Raw genomic sequence first — 13287 nt, 5'->3', positions numbered from 1 at the left:
AGTTTTCATCAAATGTATTTTCTATTAAACTGCTTTTCCAATCTATTCCAGCCAACATTCATTCCTTTATAATGGCCCTTATTTAAGTTTAGCACTGTTGTTTCTGACCCATGTTTTTCACTTTGAAACTTACTACTATGTTATGGTCACTGTTTCCGAGGGGATCTTTTATTCTGAGATCATTTGCACATTATCAGATCCAAAATAGCCTGATCTCTGATTCCTGGGCCATTCAATCATAAGACAAGTAAATATTTGACTCTATCCAGATTTCAGTACTTCTGTTGGTACTAAAAGGATTTCCATTTTGTTTAGCCCAATGTTTGGAAATCTTAAATGGAAGTATGGTAAAAATGTTTATTTTGTCGTTTGTTCTGGTACAGGTTCTGATCATATTTTTAGCAAGTTAAGAGGATAAATTTAGAGTTACTGCTGGCACAGAAGCTTTAACATACAGCTTACTTCGGAAGTATATTTTGTGAGACGTGGCAGATCTTAGAGGTCTGGTGGATTTTAACTCAGTGTTTCTAATAGCAGTAGAGGTCTATTCAAATTAAGAATGTTAGATAATATTTTAAATTGGTTAGGTATTCCTGTCTGAGGTACACCATTGAAGCATAATGTGTGAATTTACAAATCCAGTCCTTTGATATATGGTAATAACTGGGTTAGCAGTTACGTAGTGATTAGTGCTTCATATATCTTGTAATGCTGAACTATTAAGTCAAAAAAATGAATTTGTTCATGCAGGCAGGAAATTAAGAAGTGTTCTTGGTCCAAAATATCAGTTTTCCCTTTATAGGTATTGTATTGATTTTTGGCAATTATCCAGACCAAATCTGGTCTTTATTTGAGACTTTTGGCTGCTGAGAAGTTTTGATTCCCCAATGAGATTTTACTGCATGAGCCATATAAATGTAATACTCTTCCAGTTATTTTGTAAATAAATGCTCTGTACTCGACGTGTTTCCTCTGCCCAAATCCCTCAACTTAACATTATGAATCTATCTGCTAAACTTTCTTTCAGAATAATTAATAATATGAAGCAAACGTGCAAGTCTCACAGATATTATTTTTGAAGAATTAAACATTAACTGGATCTTTGGAAAAATGAATTGGGAAAATTCTGCAACTGTTGGTCTCTAACAAAATGCCAAAATTCGAGTTTATTGATTTACAAAATGATGGCTGTTTATAAAATGATTCAGAATATGTGCAATGAGTCCTTGAATGGTTCTGACTGCAATACATTAACAACATCGTTTTACATAATTCATTTTTAACCTTACTTGTCTGTTTCAATAACCTAATTAACCAAAGTAAAAATTATCGCTGTAAGTGACAGTCAACTGCTTATTTAAAATAAAGGTCCATAAGTTATGAATCCACTTAGGTAAATCAATTTTCTAAACTATATGAAGGCCCAATGCTTTGTTGCATTACAAAAAAAATGACACTGGACACTTGGTTTTGTATGTGGTGTGCAGTCTTTTTGCTGGGAAATTTATGTGTGCTGCCAAAACACTTGGTGTAGATTGTCAGATAGATTAAGAAGAATACAAAAAGAAAAGGCAAATAGGAAGTACTGATGTACTGATGTCAGGGTCTTGTTTAAAAAGCTGAATATTTGAGGGAAAGTATGGATGGAGTTGGATTATGAGAATTGTAATCCATAAGATTGCTACATGTATGACTTTAACGTGAGGAGGAAATTAGTTAAAATAGCAGATTTGTAAATGATTTCAGAGGTGTAGTTGATAAAACTATTTTGCAATTTAGAAGAACAAAAGGAGAACTAGAAAGAATCTTTCCCATAAATTTATTTTTAATTTTCAGAACATTGCTCACATAATTTCTCTATTGTACTCTTATCCAAGGATATATTCTGTACAACTTTGCATCGCTGCTTGTCAAATAAGGTCAATTCTGCTCCTGTTTCATGATGAAAGCTCCTCAGCAAATATGCTGCTTTGTATCTTTCTCCCAAAGGTTTGGCACATTTTGTTGTTTTTATGGGATACAGGTCTTCGGGTTTCATGTGTTTTCGTGGGACCTCTAGTAGTCAAAATAAAAAGTAACCTCTGTCAGATTTGCTTGAATTTCTTAGCCAAAACTGAAAGAGGGTGTTTTGATTTGTTATTGGAATGAATCCCTGGAGACAGACAGTAACTGAACATTACGTCTTCAGTTTGAGGTGATATAAGTAAATGTAAAGTCTGCTTTCATAAGAAGATAATGAAGTGTTAATCAGGACTAACTACTTCAGTAGCACTCAGTGCAAGACATGGCAGATCCAGCAGTGTCCACCACTGAACAAGTTTCTCCATTTTTCTTGTTATAATCTTGGAAAAAATCTCCATTAGTGTTTTAACATAGCTAATATTAGCAGGGAAATCTTTGTCATCAGCAGTGATGGATGGACAGCTTTGCTTTCACAAACTGACTTTTTCCTTTGAGCTACTCTTTAGCAGTCAACTTGACTCTATGAACAGTAAAAGCAAGAGGTTCCTGCCCATGATATCAATTAGCAAGAATTTTGTGACTTTTGCAGCATTAATCTTTGCTATTGTTCTTTGGTTTGTGACTGAGCCTGTGCCTTGCTCTTTTGCTGTTTTGTACTTCGCTTCTTTTCTCGTACTCCTGGATAGAATACATCTGTCTACAATTTTCACTTTTTTTTTGAAGAAGTAACAAAGAGGATTGTTGAGGGCAGAGTGGTGGACGTGATCTTTATGGACTTCAGTAAGGCGTTTGACAAGGTTCACCATGGGAGACTGGTTAGCAAGGTTAGATCTTATGAAATACAAGGAGAACTAGCTGTTTGGGTACAGAACTGGCTCAAAGGTAGAAGAAGAGGGTGGTGGTGGAGGGTTGTTTTTCACACTGGAGGCCTGTGACTGTTGATGTGCCACAAGGACCGGTGCAGGGTCCACTAGTTTTCATCATTTATATAAATGATTTGCATGTGAGCATAAGAGGAAGAGTTTGTAAGTTTGCAGATGAGACCAACATTGGAGGTGTAGTGAACAGCGAAGAAGGTTACTTCAGATTACAATGGGATCTTGATCAGTTGGGCCAATGGGCTGAGAAGTGGCAGTTGGAGTTTAATTTAGATAAATGCAAGGTGCTGCATTTTGGGAAAGCAAATCTTAGCAGGACTTATACACTTAATGGTAAGGACCTAGGGAGTGGTGCTGAACCTTGCAGTGCAGGTTCATAGCTCCTTGAAAGTGGAGTCGCAGGTAGATAGGACAGTGAAGAAGGCATTTGGTATGCTTTCCTTTATTGGTCAGAGTATTGAGTACAGGAGTTGGGATGTCATATTGCAGCTGTACAGGACATTGGTTAGGCCGCTGTTGGAATATTGCATGCAATTCTGGTATCCTTCCTATCAGAAAGATGTTGTGAAACTTGAAAGGGTCCAAAAAAGATTTACAAAGATGTTGCCAGGGTTGGAGGGTTTGAGCTATATGAAGAGGTTGAATAGGTTGGGGATGTTTTCCCTGGAGCGTTGGAGGCTGAGGGGTGACCTTACAGAGGTTTATAAAATTATGAGGGGCATGGATAGGATAAGTAGACAAGGTATTTTCCCTCGGGTAGGGGAGTCCAGAACCAGAAAGCATAGGCTTAGGGTGAGAGGGGAAATATATAAAAGAAACCGAAGGGGCAACGTTTTCACAGAGGGTGGTATGTCTATGGAATGAGCTGCCAGAGGAAGTGGTGGAGGCTAGAACGATTGCAACATTTAAAAGGCATCTGGATGGGTATATGAATAGGAAGGGTTTGGAGGGATATGGGCCAGGTGCTGGCAGGTGGGACTAGATTGGGTTGGGATAAGTTGGACCGAATATTTCTATGACTCTATGACTTTGCCTTTAAGCTTCCCCTGTGTTTTATTAGGTCACGGTATCCACCATGAACACAACCATAAAACTGTGAAGCTGCATGTCCATAGTAATACCAACTGCAGTCTGTGCCAGTGAAACATGGAAAAGAAGAGAAAAGGTATAACAAGTGGAGGTTTTCCATTACTATTGCCTCCCAAACGTCTTGGGCATCACTTGGAGAGACATCATCAAGGAAGAAGTGCTGCAGAGGAATGGTCAGAAGCATCTATGGAACATTGTAAGAGAAAGATAAATGAGGGCAGAAGGACACTTAATTAGCCATCTGAACCTGGAAAAAGAAGGACGGGATGGACAAAGAAAAGCTTTTGCTGCACACTCACTGAGGAAATTCAAGAGCGGAATACTGCATTGACTGGACTGAAAGAGATTGCAATGGATCCAGATCGGTAACAGAGGCTTTCTGCCTCCCATGTAGGACCAGAGGGACAAGTTGAACTAAATGTGTTCTACTGGTGTATTATAATTGTGTATTTAGTTATGTCATAGTTTGAACAGCGGTGATATTAGTGGCAGTTGTAGTGATCCAGTGTAAAGACTGTAGTGATTAAAGAAGGTAGTGAGCCGCCATCAGCTTGAGAGTAATTAAAGATGAGAAATAAATGCTGACCTATAAAGGAAATTTGATTCCCAGAAATCCCCAAAGGCAAGTTGGTCACCTGCATTTATTAACCATTTTTGACAAAGGGAAAGAGGCTGATAACATAACTAATGCTTAGAACAATGGAAATAGACCTTAACAGGTTTGGAATTTTCAGATTTAAGATTATTTTTTCAAGGTCTTCTCATTGTATTAACTCAAATTCACTGAATACATACTTCTGCCTAACCTATCTTTACTTGCACTGGGTTAGATCTTTGTCTGAAAAACAGCATATTACCTTCTGAGATTACTGAAAAGCTTTAGTGAATGGATAAATATAGAGAGACGACCTTGTTGATACATATATTCTTAACACATTATTATTATTTAACCCCTCAGATTGTTAGGAAGTAGTACATGATGGTTTGAGTTCAGTTGCTCAACAAGAGTGTTACTGTATAAGGGGATATCTTGCTTGGGTTCATTTCTGTTGGTTAAGTAAGCAGACTCAAAACTGACACAGATTATCAAAATGGTCAGTGATTCCATTCATGAGGAAAGAAATACTTCTGTTTGAGCTTCTGATGTAACATTCCTTATACTGGAAACAGGATCTGTTCTGAAGCTTGAAGAGAAAGAGAGTCTCATTTCAATCTTGAAATTGCTTTTAATGATCTTGTGGGCCAGAGCTTGACTGTCTCCATGAGATTAGCCTGTTTTTTTGTCATTGACCATTGAAGCATTGCCACCTCAGTTTCCTTGCAAATTTCTAATTGATCTGTAATTCTACAAGTCAAATGAAAAGTAGTATATTAGAGAAAATTTTCCATTGCAACCATTACTTTGTATAGTTGGTTTTGCTCTTAATCTCTTTTTCTTGTTTCTCGCAACTGTCATTAATCTTTAAGAGATGTTTAGATGTTTGTTTTGATATTTTAGAAGCTTTGCAACACCCAGCTACTTTCAGGTTTACCTTGTCCTTTCTTCCCAACATTGCTTGCTGTCCACACTTCATGGTTATTTCATTGGCAGTAAAGCATTGTGGGTTATGAAATGCACGACAGTAATACAATTCCTTTCCTTTATCTTTTTCTATTAAAGTTGTGTTCTGTGAATCTTGGTCTTTCAATTGTTTACTTTTTCAATTTTATATAAAGCTTGCAGAAATGTTATTGTCATTAATCTTTGGTAATTAATGGTGCAAAATTAATCTGAATGCAATTATTTTGCAGGATCCTTTAAATTCAGGCGATGATGTAAGTGAACAGGAGGTACCTGATCTATTCGATACAGATAATGTAATTGTTTGCCAATATGACAAGGTGAGAACTTTTTTGTTAGTGCATTCAAGCAAATATGTATTTATATTTTTCTTTCAAATCGTGTTTTTATTTTAGAAGTTATCTGATACCCAGTAGATGGGCAGATTCATGCAGCAATTGTTTTCAATTCCCTGCTGTTATGTTTTTGCTATGGGTTGGTGGAAGAAGAAACTACGTATTTAACCCTATGACAAGAGATAAAGTTAGAAAGAAATTTATATCCGGCTGTCTTTCTACCTGTCAGATCAGATGTAGAAACCTTGTAAGCAGGCACATGTTTGGCTCATCACTTGCCACAAGATCTGTACATCTCAGAAAAAATAAGAGTAAAATGCAAATATTAAAAATTGGAAAAGCTCAGAAAAAGAAATACAATTTTATGTTGGGAGTTCATTTTTTTCAGTTGCAGTACAATTTATAACTTAATTTGTGATATACTTTTGATTAATGCCCATTTAAAAGTCTAATATCTGTCCTACGTGACTTAATTAAAATATGATTGCAGTTCATTTAGAAAACATTGAATTTCAGGAATGCAGAAAAGATGAGTAGTTCTGAGCCTTGTCTGTGCAGTTGGTGTTCTGTATTATAAAGTACTTGAAGCTCTAGATTTCAAAATGAGCTAGTACCACTTGGCTTTTATTCTTCCTTCCATTTTAGGATGATTTTGACACTTGCCCAAAGACAATTGAAGATTCTTTACTTCTTCCTTCCACCTCTCTTGTCAAAAAAGATCTTCTACATCAGCAATTTATATTTACTTAGTCCTGTCAACATAGAGGGGGAAATAAAAGTGTCAGGTGTCAGACTTGAAGTGAGAAATTATGAAAAATGGTCAGACGTATGATTGCAAAGGTGGATTTTGTTCAATATCAGAAAGATCAAGCAACGTAGAGCATTTGAGGCAATTCCGGAGTGCAGTATGAAATTTATTTGAGTATATCAGTTCTATTCTTGCTTGTCTGAAAATAGATAATATCTTCTTAATTAACCAATAAATTTGTTGAGTTCATAAGATTCAGATAATGGGATGAGTAGCAATGAAAGGAATAGAATTAGTTCTTACTACTTAAGCATAGATTCTAACCAGTCAAAGGTTGTGAATGGATAGTACACGAACAGTCTCTGGCTATGTCTGTCATTATTTATGTGATTAGAAATTTGTCTGAACTTCTTGATGTCATTAATTGCAACTTTCAAACTGAAGTTTGAGCAATTTTAAGTCACTAATTACAATGAGATGAATAAAAAATGTCTCTTTGTGGTGTGAGAAATGTTTGGTTGGTGGTCTACAAAATAGTTCATTGGGCACAATGGATTAGAACTCAAGGCAGTACTGCTGATGTTAGAATGATGCTTGTATTATGAAATCATAAAACAGTTTTATGAATTAGTAAAACGGTCGTATGGATAATACACTGATTCAAAATGTCATAGTCCTGTTGACTTTCTGATGTCTGGTTCGCATACAAAATATTTCAGTAAGAATGAATATTGCAGAAGTTAATGATTCGGAGATGCCGGTGTTGGACTGGGGTGTACAAAGTTAAAAATCACACAACACCAGGTTATAGTCCAAAAGGTTTAATTGGAAGCACACTAGCTTTTGGAGCGATGAAGGAGCGTCACTCCGAAAGCTAGTGTGCTTCCACTTAAACCTGTTGGACTATAACCTGATGTTGTGTGATTTTTAGCAGAAGTTAATGGTATGCTTGATCTTCAGTAAATAGAAGAAACACCCTGTCAACATACATGGATTATGTGCCACAGTACATTGTACTAATTCTTCTTATGGTATTCTATCACTTGACTGACTTCACTGTGATCAAGAAATAGCAGCTTCTTTACGCAATTATATTAATTAGTTAACTACAAGAACCAGATTTTGTAATGTTGGATCACTGGCAGTGAGTTTTCTTGCTACTGAAATAATACCCTAGATTATACATTTAAGGCTAGAGTTTTATACCACTTGTAAATGCAAGAATACTGCCACTGATTCAATTTCATAGCGACTAGGGACATTGCAGAAGGAGCAGTTTGGCTTGAAGTTTTGCTCGTGTATCCGACAGAGTCGGGAAGATCCCTGGCTCCACAAACCTGACTCCGAAGTGATGTAACTTTTCTTCCTGGGTAGGGGTATTAATGAAATGCAAGTGCTCTATTATTAGAAAAAATTCAGAGACCATTTGGGCTGCTGGGTGTAGAAGTGGGCTGCCTGAAAGACTGCCGTTGGTGCTCCAGAACTTTGCCCCAGCTGTGAAACAAAATAAAACATAATCAGTACTCAGCTCTTATATATTCACCATGCCTCATCCATACCACCTCATACACCACGCTGAACCCTCATTGTTACCCATATCCTCACGTCATGCCCTCAACCCACCAACCCCATAGCCTTCATATTGTCCATATTAAGCTGTACCCTACTTTCCACTGCCAACAGACTCTTACACTCCTTCCATGCTATGTTATGTCCCTCCACAACACAGACTATGCCAAGATATGCCCTGCTACTCAACACTATAATCCATTATAGCCCCTATGGCAACTTTATGCCATCCTATATCCTCCACCCACTATCATTTGACAATCAGCTCTCCATGCTAACTCAAAGTGCCCACAATAGGCAGATTCAGGACCTATGTTGAGATCAAATAAATAAAAAGTCCAAAGTGTCTACTCATGACTCTACAATGTTTTTAAAAAGTCTCAACACTGATTAAAAAGTCTCAACACTCCCCTAACATAATATAGAAATAAGCATGTTTACTCATATCTCCACAAGGCAGAATTATGGTGCTGAAAAGGAGAGTTTTCTGCCCATTTGTGCCTGATACAATACTCCATCTTTGTTCTTGATATTTTTAATCAATCTGTTCAGAAATGTTATGATAAATGTGGAGAGCAAGTGAAACTGAGAAGTGGGTCTCCTGACCCAAAAGTAAGGGGCACTACCATTGCACTGTACGAATGCACGTCAAGAACTCAGCTGTCAATGAAAATGTGGTAATGATGTTTTTTAGAAATCAGCCATGCAGCACAAATCCAGACCTGGAGCTTATGTCAGCAGAATGAAATAGCAAGCACTGATTTTTTTTCTAAGTTGCAGATTGTTTCTTTTAACTACAGGGTGGAGACTTAATGCCCTTAGCAGTTTAACATTTCCTTGGATAGCTTGACAGTTTCACTTAGTTTATCCAATTTTTACCCACATTCACGTCTACCTTTATCAGTCACAAAGGGCGCCTTACTTCTCCCCAAGGTGCCCTGAACTGATCCAGAAGAGAACTTTAGTATTCCAAAAGTATATTTAAATTTAAACAAAACTCCAGTACATTTAGAACTTATTTGCAAAGTTGTGCGATTTCCCCTCTAAGAACAATGGAAGCTACAACCAGTTCCTGTTTCTTTCACCACTGGCAAAAATTATATATAGTAGATTTACAGGCAGGACCTTTTAGAAAATGGGCTCCAGAACCATTTTGGCACTTTGGAGACCAACTCCATCGTTGTGAAAATTCAGGCTTTTTTCTGACCAGCATGCCAAGGGAGAAGACTTGCTTGATGGCATCATTCTATCACAACAAAATTTAATGTAAATGCAGGACCAGATAAGTAGCAAATGAGAATGGATACTCTAGTCTGAAATGGGATGTTGGCAGTGTGTGTGTTCGAGTCACATTGGTGAGGAAAAGCTTTCCAAAACAAGTAGATAGCAGGCTGAGAGACAATCTGGTAGATGGAAATGAAGTCTTCCAGAGAAAGGATTCCAATGATCATAGTTCTTGGAAGGTGGGGAGACATTTTCCATGTGTGGTGATGATCACGAATGTACAGCCTGAAAGGATGATGAAGTCAGATTCAGTAGTAACTTTCAAAAGGAGATAGGACATATTGCAGTTTATTGGGAAGGGATGGTGGAGCTATATTAACTGGATATTGCTTAAAGAAATATAATGGGCTGAATAGCCTCTTGTGGCATCTCCTAACTTATTGAACATTAGCTCTATAATGCTCGTTCCTACTTTATCAACAGACGTTGTTTCCTCCTGTACTATTAAACTGGTTCCATCTAATGTCCAACCTCTCTTGATAAATTCAGTCTATCTCTGTGCTGTGAAACTTCTGAAGCCCCGTGATATGTTGTCATTATTATTTGCTTTTCACCAGGATATCCAGTCCCACTGGAACTTTACCTGTATCATTTTTGGCTTCTCATTGAATGGCAGCCCGACCAAACCCTATCTACCAGCATAGTGCTCTATTTTGCTGAATCTGATCTGGCTTTCAATTATTTCACTTTGTTTCACTTTGAAAATATATCTAATGGTGAATGTGTCCCATTCCTGGTACTTTCCTTACTACCTTCAAGTAGGGAAAAAAAATCTCTCACACTTAATTGAAGTAAGCACAAGGTATTTTACCTGAAAAGCTGTGTTTGCGGCTTCAAACAATGAGGAAATTGGAAGGAAAAGAGCAGATGTTGCATTTTCTGCATATGCATGGGATGATGCTGGAAGCATTGGAAAAGTGGACCAGAGACTTTTCAAGCAAAATGTTGCTTTGCAGTTCTGATATTGGGATAGGATGTAGATGTGTTTTGTACTATTACACTGAAGTGATGAAAATTACGTAAGATGCTCCATTGAATGTGGAGGCTGAAGGGATAAAAGATCTTTCTACTGATGGAGGCATGAGAACTGATAAATTTTAAACTGCAATCTCTCAGATTGCTAATTTTTTTTCAGCTGAGCTTTTCACTCTTCCCTGTTCCAGTTTTCAAAGCTTTTGCATTCACCACTCTTCTTCCTTATACGCAATGAATGAGGTTCTTTTATCCTTCATTCACCAAATTAATCACTATATCTATAAGATGCTTGTCCACTACATTCAGCATAATTTCATTGTCAAACACTTAGTGGTGTCCTTTTTGCTTTCCAGGCAGGCTATTCCTTTGTTCATTTTACTTTTAATGGAACAGTACTTCTGCATGAAATCATGTTAGATACAATGACCATCCATTTTTCTGTACCTCACTAAGGTGATGGATTGCCAATATTTCTTGCATATCAAGCAGAATTGTCTTGGACCTCTGCAGAATACCCGTCTAACCTATTTATTCTGGAGCTGTAAAGAAGTCAGTCTAAAGAGATTTGATAAATTTTGACAGGTCTGTTAGCAGTTGTGAAGAGAGAAACAGAGTTAACATCTTGAGACTCATCTTCAGTACTGTTCTCAAGGCTCAAAGCATTAAATCTATTCCTCTTTCCTCAGCTGCTGAGCTTCTCCAGATATTTCAATTTTTATTTCAGATTTCCAACATCTACAGTATTATGCTTTTGCTCTAAATTTAGACATTCTGTTGTTACTCTGTGAACTGTTGATTCTCTGAAGACTTGAAATTGAATCATTGTATTTTAATATTTCAAAATGAATAAAAGCTAGAGCATTTTCTCCATTATAAAATTTATGATAAGCTTTAAATTTTAGAGTAGTGTTTTGAAACTGTCTTGAGCAGTCTTAAAGATGAACTCTGCAAAGTATTTGCATAGATTCCTTATGCCGTTTGCTGCAAAAATGCAGACATTTGTTTTTAATTTTTACCTCGCGCCCATGAATGAATGTCCAGAAAACAAATTCATTCCCATCAACCCTCCTCCTGCAATGTATTGGCTTTATAAATGTTTTTTGAGAGGTAGGAGTTCTGCCTGTTTCAGGGAGAGACACGGTCAAAACTGGCATTATTTATAGTTACAGCGAAATAAATCTACTTGTTGAAATAAAAATCCACCAACACTAGCTAGTAGAAGAATTTCAATACAATCAGTTTTTTTTGCTGATTGTATTGAAATTCCACATGTGTGCAACTTATTCTTTGATCATCTTTCTGTGCCAAAACGTATTGCGTGTTGAGAACTTTAATAAAGTCAGGTGTATTGACTTGGTCAGTGTGACTTTGTATCTTTCTCAGGCTATTTTTCTTTCTTCTCATTGGCTTAGCAATAATTTCATTCTGTTGAAACTGGTTCTAAAAGTAAAATTGTTTATCCATGGAAAAGAATTAAACCCTGCACGTGTTCTGATTGAGACTTCCTTGCAGAAAGAGTGAGTGTGCTGAAGAGAAAGGAAGGGAGAGAAATAGTGAACTGAAAGGGAGAGAAAGAAGTAAGAACTAGAGATGGAGAGGAAAAAAATCCACAGTGAATGAAGAACTTGTTTATAAATATGAATTTGCAGTGGTGAGTAAGAAGGCATAGATTTAAGATCATTTGTAGGAGGGAATAGAGCATTCTTTTCCACTCAGAGGAAGAGAGTTCTGGAATTAATTGACTGAAAACTTGAAAGAGGCAGAAATCAAATTTAAGAAGTACTTAATATATAGTTGAAATGCCGTAACCTGCAATCTGGATCATAAACAGGAAAGTGGGATCTTTTACAGCTAGTACAGACATGATAAATCAAATAGGTGAAAGTGAGGACTGCAGATGCTGGAGATTAGAGTTGAGAATTTGGTGCTGAAAAAGCACAGCAGGTCAGACAGCATCAAAGGAGCAGGAGAATCGATGTTTCGGGCAAAAGCCCTTCATCAGGAATGAGTCTGTGAGCTGAGGGGGATGGTGAAATAAATGGGAGGGGGATGGGGCTGGGGGGAAGATAGCTGATAGTGCGCTACATAGATGGAGGTGGGGGTAATGGTGATGGGTCGGACAGGAGGGTGGAGCGGATAGGTGGGAAGGAAGATGGACAGGTCATTAGGACGGTACTGAGATAGATGGTTGAAACTGGAATAAGGTGGAAGGAGGGGAAATGAGGAAAGTGGTGAAATCCACATTGATGTTGTGAGGTTGGAGGGTCCCGAGGCGGAAGGTGAGGTGTTCTTCCTCCAGGTGTCGGGTGGTTAGGGAGTGGCAATGGGGGAGGCCCAGGACCTGCATGTCCTCGGCGGAGTGGGATGGGGAGTTAGAGTGTTCGGCCACGGGGTGGTGGGGTTGGTTGGTGTGGTTGTCCCAGAGATGTTCTCTGAAGTGCTGCGTGAGTAGGCGTCCTGTCTCCCCAATGTAGAGGAGACCGCATCCGGAGCAACGGCTACAGTAAATGACATGTGGAAGTGCAAGTAAAACTTTGGATGTGGAAGGCTCCTTTGGGGCCTTGAACGGAGGGAGAGGGGAGGTATGGACCCAGGTTTTGCAATTCCTGTAGTGGCAGCGGAAGATGCTGAGAGGGAGGGTGTGGGCCTGTCGAGCAGAGAATAGTCTTTATGGAAAGTGGATAGGGGTGGGGAGGGAAATATATTTCTGGTGGGGTCTGTTTGTAGGTGGCGGAAATGGTGGAAGATGATGCGATGTATACGGGGGTTGGTGGGTTGGAAGGTGAGGACTGGGGGGGGGGTTCTGTCCTTATTATGGTTGGAGGGGTGGGGTCTGAGGGCGGAGGTGCGGGATGTGGATGAGATGCGTTGGAGGGCATCTTTAAC

At 38.3% G+C, this 13287-nt stretch overlaps 1 protein-coding gene across 1 annotated transcript in view; it reads left to right on the top strand.

Moving 5' to 3' along the window:
* Nucleotides 1–13287, top strand: part of LOC122552715 (stonin-1-like) — a 109221-nt gene that overhangs the window by 92188 nt on the left and 3746 nt on the right. The window contains exon 10 of the mRNA XM_043695614.1: nt 5721–5810. Coding sequence (XP_043551549.1) covers nt 5721–5810 — 90 coding nt within the window. The remainder of the gene's footprint in view (nt 1–5720; nt 5811–13287) is intronic.

Source organism: Chiloscyllium plagiosum, chromosome 9 (genome assembly GCF_004010195.1).
Source record: "Chiloscyllium plagiosum isolate BGI_BamShark_2017 chromosome 9, ASM401019v2, whole genome shotgun sequence".
Taxonomy (NCBI): Eukaryota; Metazoa; Chordata; class Chondrichthyes; order Orectolobiformes; family Hemiscylliidae; genus Chiloscyllium; species Chiloscyllium plagiosum.
Note: the sequence above shows the minus strand (reverse complement) of the source record. Positions and strands in the feature narration are given on the sequence as shown.